This window comes from Platichthys flesus, chromosome 19 (genome assembly GCF_949316205.1).
Source record: "Platichthys flesus chromosome 19, fPlaFle2.1, whole genome shotgun sequence".
Lineage (NCBI taxonomy): Eukaryota > Metazoa > Chordata > Actinopteri > Pleuronectiformes > Pleuronectidae > Platichthys > Platichthys flesus.
In genome coordinates, this window is record NC_084963.1 from 10012833 (window position 1) to 10039263 (window position 26431).

At 42.4% G+C, this 26431-nt stretch overlaps 1 protein-coding gene across 7 annotated transcripts in view; it reads left to right on the forward strand.

The window, feature by feature from the left end:
• rgs3a (regulator of G protein signaling 3a) overlaps positions 1–26431 on the forward strand; it is a 136382-nt gene that overhangs the window by 83278 nt on the left and 26673 nt on the right. For 5 of the 7 annotated variants that reach the window (XM_062412391.1, XM_062412393.1, XM_062412392.1 and 2 more), the window contains one exon: positions 17515–18510. In XM_062412391.1, coding sequence (XP_062268375.1) covers positions 17515–18510 — 996 coding nt within the window. Of the gene's footprint in view, positions 1–4412; positions 4539–7312; positions 7492–17514; positions 18511–26431 lie in introns of those variants that run through there. The other 2 variants (XM_062412395.1, XM_062412397.1) reach the window with 2 other exon arrangements.

Genomic DNA, 26431 nt, shown 5'->3' on the forward strand with positions numbered 1-26431 from the left:
CTAAAACGTATTTATTTTGCATTACTTTTATTTTGGGTTTGTCAGAAATATTTGACCCCAATTCTAATAATTCAGTTGAATGCATTATAATGTTTAAGAGTGTATCTCCTGTTCAGAAAGGCAGAACATCTGTCTGTGACCAATCTGGACCACTTTAATTGCTTTTCCCTAATTACCCTAAACTACTCCCAATTCAAACCGTGGCATCGATTCCACACAGTTTGTTGGGTCATTTATTTTACATCACACAATGCTAAACTCTGGCCTAACAATTTTTCAGTGGTTGTGTGCTTGGCAAATCATTAGAATGGGGAAGGACATTGTGACCGTAGCTTCAGCTGTGTAGGCCTTCAAAATAAAAGCAGGAAAGTTAGAAAAACATATTCTGGTCGCAACCGCACAATTAGGACCTAAGATCCTTAATGAGGACTCCAACAATATTTATTTTTCATTTTTCCGTTCTCCAAAAACACTTAGCCTAGTGGTCCGGTGTTCAATAGCTATTAAAGCTCCCCTTCCTTGCAAAGCTTCCGGCACATTCTTGTCTGGACAGCATTACCCACTAAGCTGCTGGAAAAATAAATTTGTTCAGCTTCAATCACACACGCTCACACAAGCGCACACACACATGCACGCACCAATGCAAGAAGCCTCAAATGGGAATTTATGCAGGACTGACCATTTCGAAAACAAGAGCCTCACTTTATCATGGACAGTTAACAGTTGATGAGCAATGCTGGCACTCCCTGTTTGAAGCAGAAGAACTGTAGCAAGTAAAATCGCATTAATTAGCCACACGAGAGAATAGGCTCACACGAGCAGTGAGAACAAGATGGCTGCTGCTAATGGACAAAGTGTATCTGTTGAGGTTTTGGTCGCGGCTCGCTCGCTCCTCTTACTCTGGCTGCCTCATTTCACATTTATGAGAATCTGTTAGAAACTGGTTATAATACAGCATTTATGTTGGAGAGAGCAGTGACGCAGTGTGACAAGGGCCCTCTCTCACTCCCTCTCTCACTCCCTCTCTGTCGCTCGACGTGTCAAACTGTTTATTCATGAAGAAATGAACGAAAGAATGAAAGCTCTGTCCTCGCCTCTGTCTTCCCCACTCGTCCATGTCCTTCCACTGCGGCTTGCTCTCCATCCATGATACATGAAGCTCCGGACAGAAAGGACGTGTCGGAGAATATGCATCTATGGAGCAGCGGGTCTCGCTACTGTGCCACGCTGCATTTAAAGCAGCAGCACAAAACGATCTCTCCATTTACTAAGATTGTCATTGGAGGTTTGCTTTACAGCAGCCTCTTGTCAGGATCCTCTTTTGAAAGTGGTCGCCCGGGGTTGGACAGCATGTTGAGACAGTGGCAGATGTAGTTGTTGGGATCCGAGCCTGGGGTTGACAGGAGCAGGAAGGACCACACTGAGTGACTGAACAATGCAGAAGGCTAAAGGACTGTAAGCTGGGGGAAGTTTTGCCATTTTAGGGGAGAGACACTGCTCCACACCTGTCATCTCATCTTCACTGTTGGACTATGGACATTATGAAAGAGAATATTTACACTGTTAATGATACAAAGAACTGAGTAAAACTGTTCCACTGGACTCAGCTTCAACAGAGTGAAGGATGTAATTGTAAAGTGTAATTCCGGCGACATCTGTACAAGCACGTGATGAACATTCCTCTTGGCCTCGTTTCTCTTCTCTGCAACAGACACACACTTTCCCCTTCATTGTCTCTAATTAGACACGGATGAATTCCATTTGTCACGTCTTTGCCCGTCCCTTCCCCTCTCACGTTTGTGCGTGCACATACACACACACACACACACAAACAGCCCACTCACATGCCATTTTTGGTATGCGTTACCTTTTGAAGTGTGATATTTAGATTTTGAAGTGGTTCTCATGAAGCCAACGTGTGGAACCATGCTGAAACATTTAAAACAGTCCCATGACAGGGGAGTTTAGACGAAAATGTGTTTTATGTTTCTAAATGGGTTTAAGGGCTGCAGAGAAGTTGGCTGATGAGAGAAAAGTTAAGCAGACTGGAGGTTTTATCCAGCTGAACACTGGGTAGGTGGGTGGTGCCATTATTTTGGGATGAGGCAAAGGGAACATTTATGAAAAAACGTTATTGTCATTTGATAGAACATTTGACCAGGAGAGCTGTCCACTGAGTGACACGTGAATGCACATATCATGAGTTTGAATTATTCTGTAATCTCCTCATTCTACTTCAATATTGTGTGTGTGTGTGTGGGGGGGGGGGGGTCCTAAGGTTTGACAATTTCAGAAAAATTCTTTCAAAGGTTGCAAAAGATCACAACTCATCAGAGCCCGACATCCTCTTTCCCTTAATATCTTCATCCACCCTCCTCTAATAACTCCTTTAGTGTAGTATAAAGGTTTCTTATTAAAAAAGTAGAGGAGTTTATTTGTCTGTTTTTTCCCCCTTGGTGAGTCATGAGCGACGTCAGGGAAGTGCCAGAAACCATCACATCTGAAAACTCACTGTCAATGTTGCATCTTGCACGAAATGATGAGAGAAGTCACTGCTGCACGTCATTCCCCCAGATGTCAAAACCAATAAAGACACAAACGTTTGTTGCTATTTAGGCCTTATTGCTGGAAGCTCCATGCAGGAAAGGGGCTTCGTTTGTGCGGGTGTCATGACTCCATTGCTGATCGGAGCTGGAGCTGTTTAAAATCCAAAGTTCCCTGCAGAGACATCTGACCCGAGAATGAATGTTGATTGTATCCATTCCAATTGCTTTTGATTTTAGTGGGTTTTTGACCAGTGGAAACAGACTCAACTTTCTCTTCTTTAGCTTTTATCTAAGAATTGAGTTCATTTGAATTTTTGCAGCCTTCAAATGCAAATATTCATACTTTCACCCTCTCTCTCTCTCTCTCTCTCTCTCTCCCTCCCTCTCTCACTGCCCTTATCATCGTCTTAGTTTCTCTCTACTATGTATACTCTCTGTCAGACACACACAGACTCACACAAGGATGTGCGCTGACTCACACAGCTCTGGGATGTTATTCATTGTGGCCTGTACTGTACAATTCATTCCCCTGTTTCTCCTTAAACATTAATGATTTCCCTTTGATGGAGTGGTGTTAGGCTTTACTTTAGCTCTCCTTTAACTATTCATAACTGTGTTATATAACGGCGATTGTGCATCGGCGCAGCAGCGAGTATGGATAAGAGTCTCGTGGACTCAGTCGTAAGGAGGCACAGTAGAACATGAAATCCATTCACTCTCCATTTTATATACGCACATTCTTTACCCAGAAAAGTGATGTTTGCTCCGCTGATTATGCAGCGGAGCCGGCATAATCGTTTAATTTGCAAATGACGTGGCACAAGTACATTTATCATTACTACATGATCATTGCGTAATCGATGATAGCAGTGAGACGGAGAAGTGGAAAACATTCTGCTACCAATTAACAGGAGGGAGTAGAACGAGAGCAAAGTGCGTGAAAACGTATGAAACAAGTGGATAGCGGAAAATCTAGTTTGCCGTTAGTTGATATTCTACTTTTTAAATGTCAATTATTACTTTATTGGTTTTCTGGGAAATGTTTCCCCAAGAATACCTTCAGCTGGAGGCGCTGAGGGAGACAGTGGTCTGCGTGAGGGGCAATCGACAATGTTTAAAATAGCCATTTGAAAAAGGCCATTATATATTAGCACATGACATGATTAGATAAGGCCTCATGAATAGCTTACATAGCTCCCTTCAGGTCTGAGGCAGACACATGCTCATTGTAACAGATGGGGTTGTGTGAGTGTGCGTCTGTCCCTGTGTATTTCATTAGGTGTGAAAGACGTGGCCCTTTGCATCCTGCTCTTTGATAGGTTTTGATTCAGTACTTTGGTTTACGACACAGCAACTTCTAAAAATAGCACGCAGGGGGAGAAAGAGAGGGAGAGATGGCGAGCGAGGGAGACTGACGGCTTTGGTCTCCTGAGAGTTAGTTGTGTTGGTTCCTCTCATCACCGTCGCTCCCTCCACGTTTTTAACACATTTGACATTTGTGCAATTCCTCCCCTCACCCTCACACCTCCGTCTCTCCCCGATTCCAGTCGTCCTTTATTTTTCGTCCCCCCCACCTCCTTCATCAAATCCCGTTTTTACACCCCCCCCCCCGCTCTCTCTCACTCCATCTTTCCCCCTCTCACTGTCTATCGCACACACACGCAGGCATGCACGTTATTACCGAGCTTGGGGAGCAAACTGGGATTGCAGCAACAACAACAGACGAGAAAACAGAGCAAGGAGGAGAAAACACATCCTGGAAATCGAAACAGAGGGGAGAGGACGAAAAAAAAAAAAAATCTCATTTGGTCACATTGGATTAGCAGCTTGTATCTGTTCACGCTGCAGACGTGCTCTTTATATGTGTATGTGTGTATGAGTGGAGGGACTCTGCGACTCTTTGTTGCACTCTGGGACGCACACACACACCAGCAATAACGCACTTCACATACTCGAGAAAACACGCTTCTCGTCCAGATGCCGGTGTCTAAGGTAATGTACACTATCTTTCTCTACTACTGTGGTGAAGGTCAAACTGGGAGCTCTTTCTGGAGACTTCTGCTGATGCCCCTGTGGTGGAGATTAGGATTATTGTGTTTTTATGCTTTTTAAAACATGATCTAAATGTGTAACTGTGTTCGGATTTGCCAGTGTACAGGTTGTGTGTCTGAGTTGGTGTGTGTGTGTGTGTGTGTGCGCATGCCGCAGTCGCAACTGTCCTGAAAAACGCTGCTGGAGGTGAAGTCATAACTATTTATACGTTACTCATATTTATGTAACTGGGGATTTTCAATTTAACATTTGAACTACTTATTTTATATTGTTGGGGGAGGTTGAGGGATTAGTGGCTTACGCTTTACTCAATATTTTATAGTTTAGTGTTTATTGGATAGTTGTCCTCCTCATTAACACTTTCTTTTTAAAGGAAAAGCACGCATTGAGACAGGGGTGCTGGAGAAATCGCACAAATAGCGCATGTGTGATTCATTCTTTGGTTTAGTGTTCCCGAGGCAGGGAATTTTACTACCATCCTTTACTGCCTTGACTTTTCTGCATCTATACATAGAATTGATTCACATTTATTATTAGAGGCTTTACAACTCTTGGCTGTTGAGTGTGCATCAGTGTGTCTCCTTCAAGTTCATGTTTTTAAAGTAACTAGCATTGAAGTGTTGTCTGCTGCCCGGGGAACCATTGCGTTTGTTTCAGAGGTTTTACCTCTTGAGGGATATTGTCGGCGATGTGTATTCGTCGACCCGAGGAGCCGCGCAGAGAGAGACAGCAGGTGTGTGTGTCTTCTCCCTCTCAACGTCAAATGTTGCCCTGCTCAAGAGATAAGAAAGCCTTTCTCCTAAGTAGCAGTGAGAGGCTCTTGAGAGAACCGAGAGCGAACGTGTGTGAATGAGTGGAAGAGGCAAGAGCGTACAACAGGTCCACTTGTATATCTAGGACGAAAACACGATTTGTGATTCTGTGTGTTAGACTTCTCGTAAATTCTGAAGCTTGTATCACATGTAGCGACCTTTATTTTTCTGTAAAAGTTGAATTGAGGCCTCAGTGTTGTAACCATAGACTGTAGATAAAGATGGACGGCATGACGGCTTCTAAAAAAGTTAAGCCAAGGCATTTTAATCGCCGCTGTCAACAATAAAAGTCATAAATCCCCACTCCTCCATGTTGGTGGATGGGAGATGGAACAAACTATGAATACAAACTACATGGTAAATACATTTTAAGATGGTTTCTGTCATTTTAAGGTACATTTTTGTCACAATCATTTTTGTTTAAATTGTTTTATTTGATACATAAAAATGAGGTGAAACGTCATGATTGACAGCTGAGACTGAATCATTATTGGTCCAGCCTCAATGGCAGCGTTCGTATTTGGGATGTTTTGGCTTCATTTCTGGAAAGTGGGAGGGGTGGAGACATGTCGTCCATCTTTATATACAATCTATGGTTTAACCTCAGTTCTTCCAACCAAAATGAGCCTTTTTGTTTGAAGTTGACTCTGAATACTCGGTCAGATTTGTCTCATCTATTTATATTTATCTATTTTCTTCCAGCCGTATTTTTTGTTGTATATTTCGTCAACTCAAGTTTTGTAAGAAAGAACCCGGTTTCCGTGTCTTTTCTTGACACTTTGCTCTGCTCAAGCTGCAGAATTACGAAAGGAGCAGCCATGTGATCCCAAGCATCGACGCAGCAGATTTCACTCTTGTGTTGGTTCGATGTTTCATTGGTTGTTTACGATTTGACAACCTCAGAAAAACGTAATTGCCTCCGTGGAATAACAATCAAGCACATGCTGCTGCAGGCAGAAGTCGACACTGTAGCCGGGCTTCAGGTGAACAGTGGGCTAGCAATTCTCAGCTCACTTGCGGGGTTCACCGAGTCCTCCCTGGACTCTGCGTGGTTGTGGCATTGTTTGATTAGAAATGCTGCACTGATGTCATCCACCTCAAGGATATTGTGGCAGGCTGTGACTCAGAGCGACTAGAGTGCAAAGATTACTATATAATACCTAGGGTGAGCTCTACAATAACAATAAGAACTAATGAAGTTATCGCTGCGAGTCAATCACAGCCGGGGAACATACAAAGGTTTATGTGACTTCCTTTTGTGTAGCATTATATACACAAGGGTTTTTGTTATTTAAATCTGAGCCACACAACATGGACCTTTTTACAATCTGCCAAAGTTCCTGTTTCATATATTATTAACCCATGACTAGTGTAGGTGTGTTCTAACTACATGCTCTCGGTGTGCGTGTGTGTTTACAATGGATATGTGTCCATTGTGTGCCTTGTGCATCCTGTGGGGCCTGGCTGCAGTGCTTAATGTTCTCGCGGAGAAATGGAGGGGCGGGGGCGGGGCGGAGGGGGGGGGGGTCGTCGTGAAAGGCACAGATGAATATGTGTACACACACACGTCGGATGATATTTGCAGACACACATCTGCAATCACATGGGGACATTGTACAGATCAGTGTGTTCGCTGGACGCACACGCACACATATGCTTCTCTCCTCCCTCTCGCTGCTCATTTGTCTCTTGTCATTATCTCTATCTCCTCCCTCTCTCTCTCTCTCTCTCTCTCTCTCTCTCTCTCTCTCTCTCTCTCTCTCTCTCTCTCTCTCTCCCTTCTGCCCTCTCCCTCTTTCCTCCTCACTTGTTTGTGCAGCTTGGGAGTCCACCTTCTTAGCCTCATGGGCATTTGCTCTCTTCCCCTCTCTTTCTCTCCTCCTCCCTCGCTCAGTCTCGGCACTCTTCAGTTGACCTAGCCCATACTGACAGAATCACACACTGACACACACGCACACACACACACGCCAGCCCAACACACACCAGTTTGACAGAGGAAGTAGGCCACTTTAATGGGGATGTGTGGTGTGTCTGCATCTGCCTTTGCTGGATTGTAACCTGGAACTGCTTCCTCTTGCCAGGTAGGGGTTGTTTTACACCTTAACTGAATTTCTAATCTATAGAATATTTAATGTTTTATGAGTAGTCAACAAAGAGCGTTAATGCAACTTGTTTTTTTATGCTGCTTTACTTTGGGTTCAGAGGAGAAGGGGTATTTATGTTTTCAGCCAGTTTGAGATGTTGATTTTGTTGTGCTGCTGGGAGACAGGGAGGGGTCTGGTCCTACGGAGAGGGGATAGAAAGATGACGGAGAGATGGGAGGAATGATATGAAAAAGCAATAAAGGCTTATTTGTCACTGGGTATCTGTATGACAGGCGCTGATACGAGGGGTTGGTATCGTGCTTTATTTTCATTCATTTAACTTTTTCCACCTCTTTCTCTGTGTTAGCCTGCTTTCCACTTTGTTTTTCTCTTTCAGCTGTGACTCCATCCAGTTAATCGTCCTTTAATGTGATTGCACTTGTAATCTCTCAAAGAAACAGCATATTGATTGATGAACAGATTGTTTACATTCCGCTCGGCGCTTTTGTTTTGTCCGTTTTTTCTGCTCAGGCTGCATTACCAGCGGCGTTATTTAGCAATCCTCATGTCAGGGGAGTCGTATAGTGGGGAGAACAGGGAGACTGAGGGGTGGGGGGGGAGAAAAGAACACCAGGGAGATGGCCATTAGGAAGACATCACTAAACCATGTAAGAGCCAAGCATTAGGACCAGAGGGGAAAAAACACAACAGGGCGCACACTGGGGGAAATTGCTTCTCGTTTTTGCCTCATCAAGGGAATAGGGAGGTTTCCTCTTCTTAAAAGGAGGGAATTAGATGCTGGGCTGTGGAGTCTGTGTTGGTGCCTGTTGACACACAATAAGTGAAAGTGCAAATGGTCGCTTGTGCCTGGCTGAAACCTTACAGAACTTTTACACATTTACAAGAATAATGGTAGAAAACTCCTCCTCCTCTCCACCTTCTATTCTATCAAGCCTGAACAAATGAGATGTTTATTTATAACCTGGGGAAAAAACTGTGTCCTACAGATCAGAATCTCTTGTTCTCACACTCGCATGCACACGAACCATCCAAAGACAAAAAACAAACAAAAGATAGATGCATCTTCTCTCGTGCACGCACACACACGCACGTGCACCCACACACACGCACAGGCACCCAATAACCCCTCCACCACTACCACACACACACAAACATGCCTTCTATGAAGGCCTTCTCCAGCCTTTCTCAGTGGTCACATTGTCTTCAGCTCCCCGGCGTCACGGGGCAAGTTACGTCAATGACATTTTCTCTCTTTACCCTCGGCTTCTATCAATAATGCCTTTGCATCTTTGGATGTGACCCCTCCTCTTGCTCCTTTTCTCCCTCCCTCCCTCCCTCCCTCCCTCCCTCCCTCCCTCCCTCCCTCCCTCGCTTTCTCTCTCTAGCTTGTTTTTGCCTTGGTTTGTTTAAGGAAATGAATCGTGCCTTTTGATTCTTCCAATAGTCCCGGAGTCTTATGGGAGTTGAGCATGGCGGGGCATTCTTAAATTTGAGTTGGTTTAAATGTGAGGGCCGGAGCATGAACACTCACATAGATACCTCCTGGACGGTTTCATCGCCAGCTCCCAGTTTAAAGCTGAAATATTAATGAGCTGATAAAATGCAGTCGAGGTCTTCAAAGTTTTCCTGAGAAATACTGAACCTCCAAAACCCTGATAAGCAGTATTATTATGAACTGATTCCTTACACTTTAATAATTGCTGAGTGAAAAACTTCAATTCGACAAGAACATAAAACCTTTTCATCGCTCTCCTCAGTTCTCTTTTCAAACCATTGTTTCCATGATGGGGTTAAAAGATGCACCTTTCTGCTCCCAGTGTTCACCTGACACCTCGTCTTATTCTTTTCTTAGATTTACCGACCCGCTCTCTCGTTCGGCCTCATAACAATGGCGGGGTCCGACAGATAAATGACTATTACCGTGTCATCCCTCTTCTCTCAGTGAAATTGAGGGCAACAGAGGCTGCTGCGTAGCGGTGCATATGATGAGGCCATTCACAGATTGATCGTCTATATGGTGCGGACCCTTAACAAGATATTGGTATTACACAAAGCAATAAAGGCCCTTAAGTCATCAAACCGCACATTGTTCTGGACAATACGTGTCAAACATACTTTAAAGTAACAGTTTTACACAGAAATATGCAGGAAACCCTGGTTGTTGAATTAAGTTTAATGCCTTCTATTTATTTATTTGACCTAGGTTGTAAATTATTTTTGAGACCAAGGATTTGTTGTATTCTGTTTACCTTCTGTATCCTTCTTCCTCTTTATTTTTTAGATATTGAGTTTTATTTTCTTATTCCCTCTATTTAATAATTTGAGCTCCTATATTATAATGAAATTTGTTTGTGTACCTGAGGTTTACATAATGCAGTGCAAAATATGTTTTAAATTTGAGATAAATGCGGTGTAATGGTCGACATTACAGGCAAATATTGTACTTTCTCATATGATGAGCTCATACAAATGCTGTTCACACATGCGTGTCAATAATAATGATTCAGTGATGTTTTTCCATTCCCTCAGTCATCCTGTTTATCATTTAAGGAGCGCCCCTGAAGTAAAAACCCACTCAGAACAGGGAGAACATACCAACTCCACAGAGAGCGGCCTGGACTAAAAACAACACTTAATCGGGATATGGCTGCATAATGAACACTTAAGAGATTTAGAGGCCATCTTTCTTGATAATGCACTTTAAGTTAATGGAGATTTAGTATGTAGGATACTTTTTAAATGTTTACTTGCTGATTTTTATTCGTTTAAAAAATTGTTACTGGCACATTTCATTGCAAAATCTACCATTAATTTCATCACACAATTTAGAGTTTAGGAAAATGAACAAGAAAATCTAGATTCCTGCTTTTCATAAAAACACCTGGAGCAGTGTTTCTTATTTGGAAGCTGTTGAGGGAAGATCGTCTACTTTTTAAGGTGAAACTCAGGAGTCGAGAATACTGAGAGGTGAGAATAATCATTTAAATAAAAGGACAACAAGTGTGAAAGTCCCCAAGTTTGATAAACTTTGTTTCTGTCTCTTTGCTTTTACCATGTTTTCCCATGGGGCCATGTTAACAGGAAGTAGTGCTGAGACTTATCTGACCTCACATGTTCTTTTAGGAAATCAATGGGATAAGTCAGTGCGCAAAGGAGACTGAATAACAAGGTTAATACAGACTGATTGGGTACATCACTTGGACATCCTGCCAGCCATCTTATAGCCCCAACACGGAGTACTGGGAAGGAAAGAGAGGGAAAGTCCTTGGTCCAACAAAATATACCAAATTAAACAGGAATATTAATTGAGATGAGCTGGATGTAATGGGGTGGAGGCTGGATTTGGCAGGTGGGCTTGTGGTGACACAATAAACCTTAAAATTAAAATTAGACTATAGAGGGAAGGAGAGGGAGGCTTTGATGCTCTTTAATGTAATGTCTTACTTATTATCAACTGGGACACAGGAAATTAAATGGAGAAATGGGAAAGGTGGAAAGGGAAGGAAGGAGATAAAGATGAAAGATGGCACCTCAAAATTGAGAAGCGAGGGAGGGGTGTGGGGAAACTACGATGACAGAGTTCATAGGGTGCATCTTCAGCTTTTGGAGAACACGCAGCACAGCTGCTCCCCTGGGATGGGTCCTCATTTCCATGGTAACTGTGGGACAGAGTTCACATGGTTGTCTCTGGGTGACGGGTGTGGGTGTGTGTGTGTGTGTGTGTGCATGTGCGTGTGCGTGTTCTCTGTACTTTTGCCCTTCATTTCGGAGACTTCAACCTTGAGCCATTTAGACTTTCAGAATATCATTAGTTTTTACAAAGTGAGGTCATTATTTCTCGGTCTTCATTTTTCTAGGGGTTTATTTGGGAATTGGCACTATGGAGGTTTTCAATTCTCTCACCTGATCCCGTCATTATTTCTGTTGCACTGAGTTGGCAACACCCTGCATGAGTCACCAGTTATTTAGCAGGTGCCACGAGGAGGTGTAGCTTCCTTTATTAACTGTTAAACAGGGGGGTGGGGGTAATGCTTTTGTACACACAGGTTATATATGAATGTGTGTGCAAGATAATAACTTTATCAGGGGTGGCTGCTTGTAAACAGATTCACACCCTTTAAGGTTTAATTGTATAATATATTGAAATTCTAATGGTGACATACTTTATAATAATGCATATCTGAGCACAGCTTCTGAACTGTATGTTTCCATGTTAACACATTCACTAAATGCAGGACATAAGGTCAAGGGTGGCTTTCCTCCATGCCCCAGTTTGGCTTTAAAAACCTCCTATTTCGGACCCCAGAGGCCGTCGAGCATGAATGTTTTTGTTTCTGAGCCACTAGGCCTTTTTTCACAGAAGTTCCTTGCGTTGGACATTGTAGTGATCTTTATCTCCTGTGGGACAGCAGCACAGCTGGAATTCGACCGAAATATAGGAAATGTGATAATCCTCAGCATTTGCTTATTTGCGGCCTCCGGCTCCTTAAGTTCCCCGGCTCTTAGCTGACATGAATACGACGAGTAGCTTTTTGAACAGCTTGATATTTTTGAAACAGGGCGTCCAAAAGGTTCCTTTTGATCTTCAGCAACACATGTAATAACTGACCAGAGTGTGATGTATGAATGAAGGCCTTTAGCAGCCTACATCAGAGGGATTTATCATGCTGTGAGCATTTAAGTGTGGAGAGATCTACGTGGCAAAGCAGGATGGTCAATGACATGCACGGCGTTTATCTCACAGCGGCGTGCTCTTGTTTTCTATTTTTAGACATTATGCTTTTATTACACATGAGCAATGATGTATAATTGAGCTCCTCTGTTTTCGGCACATTGCACATTAAGAATTATATACAATGTTTACAATGAGCTAAACTGAAATTGACTGGAGCTCACTAACTCATGGAAACAAATGTTAGTCGCCCGTACGGCTGCCTTCCAGCCTTGAACGTGAGGCGCAGGCTTGATTTCGAACATTTTGAAGCATAGTTTTAGCCCATGGCTCTATTTGTTCATTCATATCCTCACGACTCGGAAGAGTCCATCATTAGCTAGTTAGGTCATGGGCGAGACCCTGATGGTGTTAATGGTCCATCTATATTAAAAACAAAACACAGACATGTCCAAGATTTACTCTCAAGTCCTCTCCCCTTATCCCTACTGCTTTATGTCCCTCTCTCTGCCCTCTTTCACTTACTCATTATCCATCGCCCACTCCCCTCCTCCCTTCTGCTTGACTTATCCCCATTGTGTCCTCCATCTATTGACTCTCTCACCTCCTCCTGCTCTCTCTGCCTTTTAGCGCTGGTTTTGTTTCCTCGCTTAATTCAGGCATCGCCAGGGATGTTATTCTGTTGAATGACTACTGAGTTCATGTGTGTTCAACATACATATACAGCAAATCCAAGAGCTGTATATGTCGCCCATTAGCTTCTGTCTTTTGGTTCGTCTTTTGAAGCAGGCTCATTGAAGAGAGAAGGTTTACGGGTTTAGGCAAAAAATTCTAATTGTCCTAACCTGACAAAGCTTGGAAGATTAGTGCATTTAATTATACGCTTTTATTTATTTTCATCTTTAATCGAGATGTGAAAACTGGCATCAAAGAAGAACAGAGTTAATGTGAAGCTGCTGGTGTGTGTGTGTGCCTGTGTGTTTGTCCACTGTACGAAAGTTGGAGTGTATGTGACAGGACAGGTGGCTCCATTGTGTCTCAAGCCATATCTTCAACAGTCAGGGGTTTATGAATGTAAGAGACGGGGCCAGCGAGGTGGAGAACATCTGCGTCCCAACCCAGGGGTCTCCTTCGAATGCCCCGTAGAGCGTGTTGTCGGAAGGAGGCGATCTCCGTGGACCGTGTAGACTGCGAAGACTGAACTGAACCATATAGAGGATTTCCAACAATTTCCAACAAGACCAGAACATTTGAATGTCCCTAGTTTTTTTTAACATGCATATTGTTAGCTGTTCGGTTGATGGATAGATAGAACAATTCATGTTTTTTCCATTATGTTTTCAAAATGTCCAAGCTATGACAAACCTGATGAAACAACCAAAGATTTGGTCCAACATGCCCAAAGAAAGAACAAGAAACAGATGGAACAGAATGAAGACAGAGGCTTTACTTATACTCCCACCACGATTTTAGGACCGTCCATTTCACTCTAAATAATAATTTAGTAATCAGTAGAAGCCTTGATGTCTTGGTTTTAACACCACTGTGGAGCATTTAGATAAGATCACAGCGAGGTTAAGAGGTAGTTAGGAGGGGAAAGGAGAATTCTGGAATCACCTTTTGAGGGGGGGGACAAGTCATGTTTTATTTATAGTCACTGTTCTTGTGACTTTGCTGCAGCCGCACTGGGAAATAGCAAGTGAAACAGACACCATCCAAACAAACAGGTAAGGAAAAGGTCTGTTAAACATCGGGTTGGGATGCTCGGAGAGATCTGTTGCTAGAATAAAGAGAAGTCTGCGAGCAGGGGAGAGGATCCCGACCATTTTCATGATTGACTGCTCTTGGGGTGGGGGAATGTTGAAGGTTGAAAATACAATTTTATTGTTTGAATGTTTGAATTCATCTTCAATCCACATTTGCCGCTTATCTGTGGCTCGGACGCCATAGTTGTCTGGTGCAACTTCTGCATTATGATCTCACCGTCCCTTTTACCCTCATAAAATCCATAAATATTCAAATTCAGTAACAGGTTCACTTATAATCCTTTAACTGATTGTTTTATAGCATACATATTAGTCACATATTGTCTCTGTGAGTCATAATAAAGCACTAAAGTATTTTGCATGGTCATATTCTAACCACTAAGTCATTAACAAAGACTTTTTCATCAATAACTTTCTAATTAGTTATTTTCACTGTAGTTGTTGCATATTAATTGCAATCCTTGCTGAGTTTGGGTCTTATTAGGATGTACCACACAATTTACATTGTCCTTTGATACCAATAATAAATAGGGTTTGTTTATATGTAACAAAACTGCAGTTATTTTAATTGTACTAACTACTACTCAGTAATTGTACTTACTTCACCTACTAACAGAATAACCCTGTATCTTTAAATTAAGTCTTCCTGACTCATACCTCATTTGATAGTGAGGTCTTGCTCGTAACTAATTCACCAGTAGTTTGCCACTTATTAACACGCCGGTTCCCTTTTCTAAAGTTGCTTCTTCTTCACATGAAGTAAATCTACTACAGTACACAATTATTGCTAATAACAAATCTACTCGAAGGGAGCTGGGTTATATTTTTCTGTTCCAGCAGTTTCATTTTTCAGAGTATAGATTCACACAGGCCTACCTGATCCAAAGAGCTATGGACAGTTTTGTCTGAAAAATAATAGATTCTTTGTAATTTTTTTGTAATACGAATATTAAATTGAATGTGATGGTGCACAACAAGGCACAGTATCGTTTTTTCATGGCGAATGATAGCTGATGGTAGAGTAGCCCTTTATCACTGTTTAATTTGGTATTTATTTCTGAAGTATTCCTAGTATTCCTAAATATCTAAGGTCCCCTAAAAAACGGATATCCGTGTTGAGATGCTCTATCCATCCATATACAAATAAACATTAAATAAATACACACAACATCATTATAAACAGAATCGACTCTTGGAGAACACCCAGAGCATTATTTGTTTTGAGGGGTCAACGTCATGTATTGATTTTGTTTTTTTAAATGTCAGATGTGCAGATAGTTTCAGTAAGTGATAGTGAAAGCACACAGGCCGCAGCCTTCAAGTTCTCCATGGCTCACATTACAAAAAAATGAGGTCATATTGTCGCTGGAGTCACAGTGACCCCAATTTCAGACCTCCACGTCCCATTCCTGTATCCAGAAATACCGTGATCAGATTGTGCATATATGCAGCTGAGGCAAATCACACCTCTCACAACTCAGTATGCAAATAACCACTTTATCACAGAGAACTTTACTGTGATATTGAATTCAGAATCTGTATCTGAGTTCATCCTGAATCAAAATCCCCCCCAAAAATCTCCTCCCTGAGTTTATGAATACAGGTCAAAAGTTGAAAAGGCAGCAAGTGAGCGGGGCAGCGGTATCTGGGGAAACTGATTTGAGCTGCAGAGGCACACAAACAGCTTGTGAAGTATCATGAGAGCTGTCTGAGAGGAGGAGGCATTATCTCCAATTAGAGCGAGGATGTCTTGTGACTGCAGCTCGTCATCATGGGTTAACTTGACCGGCACAATGAAACCCTTCACTAGACTCGCTGCGGTCTGAGAGAAGGTACGATTCATTTTGTTGACTGAGCCGACGACTCGTGACTCGACAAGTCAGGAGTGTGTTGTACAACAGGATATTTGAAGCATCACGTTTTTTTTTCGCTTGCTCTATATATTTGTGTGTATCCATTAACACACATTCGCCTAACTAAAATATAGAGTCACCTTAATGCTTTACACGGTGGGAGACATTTTGAGTTGGAGGAGGTAATGGAACAATATGAGCGTCACTTTCTCCCCTCTCATATTGTATTCCTTAATCCTTTGCGTTCGTACCAAATCTCCTTCGCCCTCTTTTAATCAGTTACTTTTAATTCAACATTGACTTGACTGAGTGGACCTAAGAGATGGCAGCTTAATCGTCTGAAGACACTTCTTGAACTAGTGCATCATATCTGTTTAAAGTATTGGTAAATGCCTTCAGGTGTCTGGATTTCTTCCAGGTTCCTGCTGTGAGCTGTTTACTGGAGCGCAGAGTAGCTCTGAGTGGCTGTAGCATTTTGTTGAGCACACGTTAATAAGTTACCGTGCCCTTTTGTCAAAATATACCAGGGCCAAAATTAACAGGTTTTATAGTATGGCAATTATGTGACAATTACATGTACAGTTGAAATATCCTCTGGAAATCTTGTGTCCTCCCTAAATTTTCAAACACGTATGGCTTTGATTAAAAAAGTAGCTTTATTAACATATTCAGCATTGTTCTGATGATCCTATCGAATTTGAAATTCTGTGGGACTGAGTGACGCTGGCCCACTCAAAGTGCATTGGTTATGGTCCACCTACTGAGGGCTCCATTATGGGGCATTGGAGAGCATGTGTGCAGTCAGCTTGGGTTTAAAACAAAGTTGAAATAATAGCAACATGTCAGAAAGGAGGTAGATAAATATTACTGGTGCTAACACAGTTCTTTTAATCCGCAGTCCCTTGGGGTTCAGTTGCAGCTTAGTCTGACAGAATCAGCGCAGCAAGCTCTGGTGTCGTACAGTAGCAGCATGGGTGAGAGAACCAGCAGTGTATCACAATATGAACTCACTGGCACGGATATTACAGTCTGCTCTCTGGCAGATCAGCCCTTTGTCAGTCTGATGGAATTAGATTTAAGATGAGCCCAAATTAGCATTGGGCACACAAGATGATTCATCAGTTGTTATGCTGTCATTCAACTAGTTTAGCATTGTTCACAATGTGCTCTGTGTTTGTTGATATTCCTGATCAAGAAGAAAGGAACGTTTCAAGGGCCTCAGAAAAAAGGGAGAGGGATATATCGATATTTTCTGACCATGGTGTCATTGTGGTCCTTTAAATAGCGAATCATAGAATTTAAGGGAGTTCTCACAAAATGTGGTTGTGGACAAATGGGATCAGCACTTCTCAGGGGCCATGTTCTCAACTCAGGGACCCCGGCCTATTGCCTCCTTTGCCTACCGTGTTGCAGTGCCCCTGTGGGGGGTCTCAGGACCCTCCTGTTAAAGCTTGCATGTTAGAACTATGACATGTTAGGGTTCAGTAAGTCGTCCTTGTTTTGGGCAGATACAGAATCAAATCACAGACTTCTGTGGCCATTCAACTTAGTCCCAGATGACAACCAGATGCCATAAATGGATTTGTTCATGGGAGCAAAACTCCATCATGCTGCATTGAATTTGTCTGATTTGTGTGTACAGACCTTGTAACAAACAGATGGGACTAACTCCCCTTCCATCTTTTCTTTCTGTTGTCCACTTCTGCAGATGTTGGAGCCAAAGGTGGATGACCCTTCATGTGAACTGGGCGGAGTAGGTGGAGATCGAGGAGGTGTGTGCCTCCACCTGCCCACCCGCAGCTCAGAGGGCGACGAGAGCAGTCTCTATCCTTCGAGCCCCTCGGAGCCCCGGACCCTGGGGAGCCCTCACCCCTCCGAGCAGCTCACCCCTTTGGATGAGGTCTACATGCCCCTTGGGGGTCTGTCGGGATCCGAGGAGCGACACAAGGTGCCTCCCACACCACCACCTTCCACCGAGGGTGAGGATTGCAAGAGCATAGAGGGAAATGAGATGGAGTTCTGGAGACTGATGAAGAATGGGGGGCACATGAAAGAGGAAGAGGAGGAAGAGGAAGATGGGGCCAGCAGAAGAAGTGCTGTAAGTGAGGTGGAAGAGAAAGATTATAGAGGGGAGGAGGAGGGAGAGATGAATGAAGAGGAGGTCAACCTCAACCTGTTAGTGTCCAACACCGATGAGGACAACGCCTCGGAGCCTCCCGACACCAATGCTCCCCCCTCCTCCTCCTCATCTTCATTTGTCATCCCCGAACTGCGCCTCGATCGCTCCTTCAGCGCCGATGCCCTCTCTTCACCCAACACTGATGAAGAAGAGTACGACGAAGATGACGAGGAGGATGAGGAGTCTGAAGAGGAGGACGACGAAGACGACAGCGATGACGCCTACCTGCAGAGGAGCGACAGCAAGAGGCGCAGCATGGTGGAGGGGGCCACCTGTGAGAAACACGGAGGAGGGGGGCTCAGCGTGCAGAACTCCCTCCGCAGGCGCACCCACAGTGAGGGGAGCCTCCTGCAAGATCCCCGTGGGGCCTGCTTCACCTCCGACAACGCCATCAACTGCCTAGAGGCCGGGGGAGGGCACCACAAGGGCGGCTGGACGCTGCCATCACCCAAAACCCTGAAGAAAGAGCTGACCAAGAATGGAGGCTCCATGCATCAGCTGTGTATGCTGTTCTCTGGGAGGAAGGTAAGCAGCTTCACACTTAATATTACAGTTTGTACTGAAACACCGTGGAATACAATTCATACAAATTCAGCACTGTTAGAAAAGTTCAGCTGCTGCAATGGTTATAGCACATTGTCTGTACTTTTAATAGAGTCTAAGAAGTTTAAAGCACCTTCAATAAAACACAAACACACATTAATGTGTGGTCATTCAGTTTATTTCAGTTTTTCTTTACACATACATGCAGATACTTTGTTAAATGTCACGTATAGCTCTCTATCTACACTCGTCTCTGCTTACTATTGCATAAGTAGTGCGTTAATGATTTAACAGCTCAGCCCTTAGGTTCAGTTCAGTTGTTTTTGTAAAAAAGAGCGACATCAAGTGGTAGAATAGAGCAAGTGCACAAAAATCGAGACACAATCTGAGTGCTCAACAATATATATCTAACAAGAATATTCTTTCTAACGTAACCAACAATAGAAACACACACACACAGTAAATGTGCGGTCGACATACCAGTGCAATCTTGTGCGTGGATACAGTAGAATATTTTCTACAGAACAAGACATATTGACGACTTGCACAACAGAATTGTTTTGCAAATAGCATTAAAAAATGTTAAAATATTAACTGCACATAAAATGGCACTCAGCCTCATTTGCATTTATATAAGTTCCCTGCTGAACAGAGAGCACACATACATTCTAAATAATAATACGCCTCCACTATTCCCCTGTAGAAACTTCACATTATAAATAATAATATGCTTCCACTATTCCCCTGTAGAAACTGTACATGCATTCAACGTTTAGTTGGTCACATCATGGAATGACATGCACACATTCTCCTTCACTCTAACACAATGAACAAGTCACTGCAAAAACACGACATAAGATGAAAATGTAGACAATAACAGCATTCAACTGTAATATAAAGAATTTATGCCTGGTTTCGCACAAACTGCATCACATTTACCTAGAGAGAACAGTGGCATTATACAAAAAGCCACTTATTAAATAATTCATAAAAACAGACTGTATTTCATTTTAGTTTCATGCACTCTCATACCATTATGTGGAATACATTAGGGATCTGTGCAGAGTGTGCCATTGGTTTTAGAGCAGGCAGCAGTTGTTGCAATCGTCCAACAGAGGGAAGCATGCGTCACGTCATGAAAGAGCAGCAGCTGGAAACAAGTGTGCGTCATTTCTTTTCACTTCACTTTGGCCGAGATGAAGTGATGAAACTGAGAGCCCTCTGTGGGGCCTGTTTTCCTGTTAAACATGACATATTATGCTTTATAATTTCTCTAGATTTATTGCACATGAACTGGAATGCAGACAAATCGTCATCTCTTCAGCGATATTCTTACCCAAGGGCGCTATTTATAGTAGTTTGACCTGAACACCTGCAGAACTAAAGACTACTTTTTTAGAAAAGAAGGGGAGAACAGGCCAATGGGAAGAAAAGTGAAGGAGAAAAGATATCAAAGCATCAGAAGCACCCAAAGGACCTAATGACAGACAAATGACAGAGGTAAACAAGTGCTTTATCAGTGTAGAATATCAGAGGCACTTCCCCTCTTTATCTTCCTCTGCCTTCTCAAGTCTGTCAGCACACTCGGCAGCCTTACATGGCAGTGTGTGTGAGCGGTGCAGGGGAGGAATGCGGCAGACCGGGCCGGAGCCTATTGGTCTTGGCAGATTCAAGGGTAATTTTACTACCTATTGGCGTCATGGACACTGTTCCTTTGAGACTTGAGTTTCCATTATTTAAAATGATCTGCCATCTCTCCTTCATTCATAAATCTTGTGCCATCTCTAGGTAGAGAGAGAGAGAGAGTGTGTGTGCATGTGTGCACGTGTGCGTGTGTGCGTGCGTGCATACATGTGCGTGTGTGCATGTGTGTGTGTGTGTGTCCACCCTTTCACCAAGATAACTTCATGGTACTTCTTAAGTCTGGTTACACAGATTCATGAGTCTGCATGCACATAGAATAAGCTGCATTTATTTCCTAAGACCGTCAAATGTTTCCACAGCTTGTTGCATCGCTCCCTTTCCGCACTGCAGTGACGTAGTGCACAGAAGTCTGGTTATTTTCAGCTCTTACATATCAGACGGGTGCAAATGAATTACAGTTATTATTTAAACGATGGAAACCCCAGGCCAAATTCCAGTTAGTAATAACACTTCAAATAACTCTTAATTCGCCATTTATTATCCTGTTGAGACACAATTTAGTATCAACAATATGAAGTGAGCCCTAAGCTTCCATGCTCGTTTCGCAGTCACCTGTCAGGTGCAGAGACAATGCAGAGGGAGACTGACTGAATGCAGTTTTAAGATGTTAGTGATACTTGTTTGCATGTCGGTTCATTATGACCATTTCAAAATCTCGGGATCTGAGAATTTGAAAACCAACACACACACACACACACACACACACACACACACACACACACACACACTGACATTTCTCTCTTCTCTTGCCAGCCATTGTTTACTTGCCCTTTAACAAACCCCAGCACTGGTCTGGCGTTTCTTTCCGTTCTGCATCTTTTCCTCTCACTTGATTTCTTCAGTGGCCTGTTATCAATGCCTGGAGAACCAGGGACAAGCAGAGAGTTTCTTTCCTTGACAGCCACTTTAAAGAAGTGTTTTTTCCTGCTTCTAATGGGTGACAAATCGAGTTCATAGACCAATATTTTGCCCCTTCACGTACCATAATACCATGATTAAACAACAAAAACTGAAATGTAAGGGAATGCTTGAATGCCAAAGTGAGACTTCAGAGACATGAGGTGAGAGGCACGCCAAAAGTATAATCACTTGCGTTTCCTTCCAATCAGACATATCTCGTGTTGTGTTTTTCATCTCACATCTTTTTCCAGACACACACTGTCTAAAGTTTTAGTTTCAGTTTGAGAACAGGCGTCGCTGCAACAGAACCAACAGGCTAAACATTTTGTTTACGGGCTCTGAATGTTTGTTTGAAATCAGGATAAATATCGTCCGTCTTTCCAGGAGTTTGGGAGGAAACATTTTCACATGTTTACTGATGGTGGTGCGATGGCTTACATTCCTGCATTGTGTCGAGGACACACAGGGGTGCAGAGTTCAAAATACAAATAGGTCCACATGCATTCAAAGTGGAAAACAGCTGTTGTGTTCCGCGTGCACAGGAACACACACAGAAAAATAGAGTTGGCATGTAGGAATGAACACAGACAGCATGGTTCATAAAGGTGGTATAATGGTTCTGCTGTGTTTCCAGTCAGGAGACCGGTGTTATAGAACCGTCTTGTGATTCTCTCTCGTCACAAGAGGATTGGGAAGGTGAAGGATGTTGTACGTGTGGCCGACAGTTAGAAACATCTGCTTCTATCCTTCGTGGTTTTTTGCATCATTCACCATCTCTCCTTTTTTAACAATACAATCTGGATTTAAAAGTATATATATATATTATACTCTTGTTTAGCTTGAAGAAAATTCAACACTCGAGCAGGTACCATTTCCATTTAACGTCGGTACACTGCACACATAATTAGCCCATCTGTTATTTCTGTCTGAAATAAACCTTTGCACTGCTGCACAGCTAAATTAATGTTCTAAAGTAATATTGCTGCTTTAGCTCTAATATAAGAGCGAAACAGGGGGAAATGGAAATTAATTATTTAAGCTACAGCAACAACATATTATGCTTTATTTGTTTGACTAAAGAAACCAGGCTGAGCACTACAGAGTAATGTGGGACTGGGCAAACAGTACACATGGGTTTATCTGACCTTTGTCCCGGGAGCTAAATCCAAAATATTGAATCAATTAACAAACATAGAGGAACAATGAACCAGAAGGTATACCTATGCAAACAGAAAGGGTACAAAAACATCTTTTTAATTACCGTTATTATATTGTTTTGGCTAAAACATACAATAGCAGGTTAAAACATAGACTTAACTGTGTAATAAGGGGCATAGTTTATTTATGTTTACTTGTTTTACCTCATAAACCAACCATCAAGAATAGCATACCTGCACAGGAGCGTGAGCGCCCACGCTTATAGCAACTTGTTTTGAGTGTAGTGCCATCAGAATGTAGTATTACTTCAATTTCCCAGACCTCCACTAAAATGTTCTCTGCACTGTGATAAGCAGGATAAACACTAACAGGAACCTAAACATACTTTGTTAGTGCAAAAGCATTGGTAAACTTCTGATGTCATCTCCAAGTACCTCAACCGTACACGTCTACCAGGCTCCCAGTCTTCCAGGTCAAAGCTATTAGCGCTGACCTCCCCACATTCCCCCAGGCCCTAATGTTCATGTTCCATGTGGTTTACCTAATCTTAGCTCAAAGGTTGCAGTAGCAGAGGGGCACAGCGCTTGTTGATATCGAGGCTGGGATTTGTACCTCTTGGTGGTCTGCGCGCATGACCACAGCTAATAATAGTTTGTTTTTTCACTGAACAAACCTTTCGTGGAAGCGATTTAAAAATTCTTGGTATGGATGATTGTTAGTGTCCTGGTTTCAAGGTTTTTATTGTCCAAATATCAAACAAAATAGGGGACATACCACATGGCGACGTGTACATAAAAACCAGCATTTACTCTGTGACAGCCCTGAGACACACTGAATGAGTCGTTTTGTAGGTAAACACGAGGGGCACTCTTCTGATTGACTGTACAGCATGTCGGTGGAGGAAGGGACAAAAGGTCCCCTGGGCTCAGATCCACGTGGGACACAGCCAGGCCAGTGAAATGCTAAATAAGTACCGTGTAAATATTTACTGAGCGGAGAAAGAGCGGGCCTTTGGAAGAGTCACTACGATATCTATTGACAAACAAGTGAAAGAACTGAACATGAGGTTTTTTTCTGCTTGTGCTGCTAGAAATAACAACCACATTATGGAAGTCAATATAGGATTGCTGCAAAAGGTTAAAAAAGCATAAGACAGTGCAGACAGGACCTTTTTAATTTAGGAAGGAATTCTTGTCACTTGTGAAATGGGAGACATCCGCTTGTGTTGTCTGAAATAGATCTTTGCTTTTGATTTGGCTGCTTAAAAAGGAAGAGGAATGCAGAGAGTGTCTTTGTGCACGAGGGGGAAGAAACCTTAACAAACTTTAATCTTTATCTAATAAGCTTAAAGTAACTCATTGTTCGTGCTCTCGGGCAAAACTAAGATATTCGTTCTAATGCAATAAAAGCTACCACAATGGTCCTCTCATATTCTCTTTCCATTATTCCACCCAGCTCGCTCCACTCGGGCTCTTTACAACCAGCTTGGCTTTAACAGTCTTAACACATTAAAAGAAGTTATGGCTCTTTTAAAGAGAGCACATGCACACACATGCACGTGCACCATCTCTGAGCAATTTGAGCTGAGATTAGCATTTACTGTACTTCCTGCATTTTATATTGTGAGGGAGAATAATTTCGCTTTGCTATGTTACACCTGGCTGATACACATATGAAAATGAATTAGTTAGTTCAGTTATTGTTGGTTTTCTTGCACAGTGGTGGATTTATAAAACACCAAAACTGTTTTCAGTGGTGATCCATTGGTCAAACAACGTAGACATTTTGTCGGCTGACACGTCCGAAGTCTCACAACCCCCCAGGGGGGAAACCACTGTATCATATTTAAGTCTCTATCAATACTGTTGATTTGTTGCTATTAAATGAGCCTGTTTGGATGTTTAGAATAAATTAACATATTTGGAGGAACTAGCACACATGTTAGATTTTTGCGTCACTTTTACAGGAGAAAAGGTTGTGAGGACGAGGACCACCTGATGAGACTGGTTTCTGAGTTTTGGCTGCGGTTTCTCAGCCAAACCAAACCAATTGAAGACCAGGACGGATCAGCTTAGCCTGAAATTGGATATTCTGTCGCAGCATCCAGAGCTGAGCCCCCCCCACAGAGTGGATGTTCCAGTCCTGAACGGGGATTTTTCTTACATAACATTTTAATGAGAAAAAAGAACCAAAAACCAAATTCAGATGTAGTCCGTTTATGATATTCTCTTTGGGCTAAGGAGTAATGCTAATTTATTACTGCAGGTATTAAAATGGCATGTTAAAGTTGCATATAGAACTCACACACACTGCTCAGTTTATTCCTTACATTCTTGCTCTTCTTCATGTTTTCCTATTAGAGCTCATTGCAACCGACTAGACAGGTCACTGCTGCTATGTGACCTTTCTAGTCGGGGGGGGGGGGGGCAATGGTCAACAGGACTCTTGTTTACTAAATATTCCAAACTGAAACGTGTTCATTGGATATTCTGGCTCTGCAGATATAACCAGTCCCATTGACAGGAGGGGGAAATGTCATTCCCAGTTGAGCAACTGTGATGACAAATATTCATGTTCTGGGAAGAGCGATCGCTTTCTGGTAATCCATACAGAGATGTTTTATTATAACTAATTGCCAACAGAAATAACTTATTACACCAATTCTTTTTCTCTTCCCTGCTAAAAAATCCAGAAGAGGATAAAAGTAGGAACATGTGCATTTTCACTGTCATTTTCATAATAAATGTGTGTAGGTATAGATAAATGGATTGGTTGTGTATTATGGAATTCATTTCTGTTTTGTTATATTGCCGTAAAAAAACTATAAATTAAGAATCACATAGACTTATGGAAAGAGCCGTCCAATAAAAACAAATAAAGATTTTCATTGTGTGTCTCGGGAAATTTAACCATAGTTTAAGGGTGTACAACTTAAAATGCTGCTGTGGGTTAAGAGCAATGTCTGCAGGATTAATTCAAGATCATTTCCAAAATATAAATGGATAAATGTTCTGGCATTTCCCCCGTGAAAAGAAATCTCTTCATCAATGCAAACCTGGTATCTCACTGTGACCTCACAAGGGTTCAAAGCTTCCCACGCTAATCCGTCTTTGCCAGGGAAGCTCCCACGTCCCTGAAACAAAACTCATCCTGTAATTGCGTCTTTCTCACTCTCTTTTTCTGCCATTAAAACACTCAGTAGGCTCCAGAGGGACTTTAACACGTTTAACAATGAAGCTAGCATTAATCCAACTTGTATATTTGTAAACAGTTGTTGGCAGTTTGTGATTTATTTGAGGACGGGTTGTTTTGCGCTACCTGAACTTGTTATGCTGTGAACTTTGTGTGAAGGAGTGTGTGTGTGTGATCTTTCTGTTTCCAGTAAATCTTGATATTGCTGTAATATGCATGAATCAGGGTAGTCGCTTTTAAACTATAAGAAATTTCTTCCTGCTGGATTCCCACGGTCAAACAGTGAATGTGCACACACGGAGGTTTCTGGTTATTTGTAACTATGTTCACAGCGTAACAGATTGCTTCCCCTGCAGGACACGTTCTAAAGCTGTTTTCAGACAAATACTGAACTTTCTGTTTCTCAGAGCGAAAATGGCTCGGTCGATTTCTCTGGAGAATGTCTGAGAGAGCTGATGTGAGAAATCAGGAAAATGTCACAGCGAGCAAGTGGACTTGTTGATGAAAAAAAAGAATACATATAGTGATTTAACAAAAGGTGTCATACACGGTAGAGATAGATAAGATGCCAACAAAGATGATAGAAAGTTGCATTTGGAGATAAGGACCAACGCCGAATTCAATGTGCTGTAAACAAAAAATGATTTCCAGTGTGGAAGTTAAATGTCAAGTCCTGCCTCCTTCGTGCTCCGCTCGGGCACTAGTGAACTTATCTGACCCCATGAGTGACGGATCGAGGACGTTGCAGCCTGAGCCTGGAAATTGTGAGATGGGACATTGTTTCAATTACCATCAACGGCAAAAGCTAATAACATTAACATGACTAATACAATAACGCACATGAGGCACATCATTGGTAACCAGCCTAGGGGAATACACAGCCGTTACAACAGCAATCTACATTTGATGATGTTGTACTTTCGTAGGACTTGACAGCCTGATGTCACGG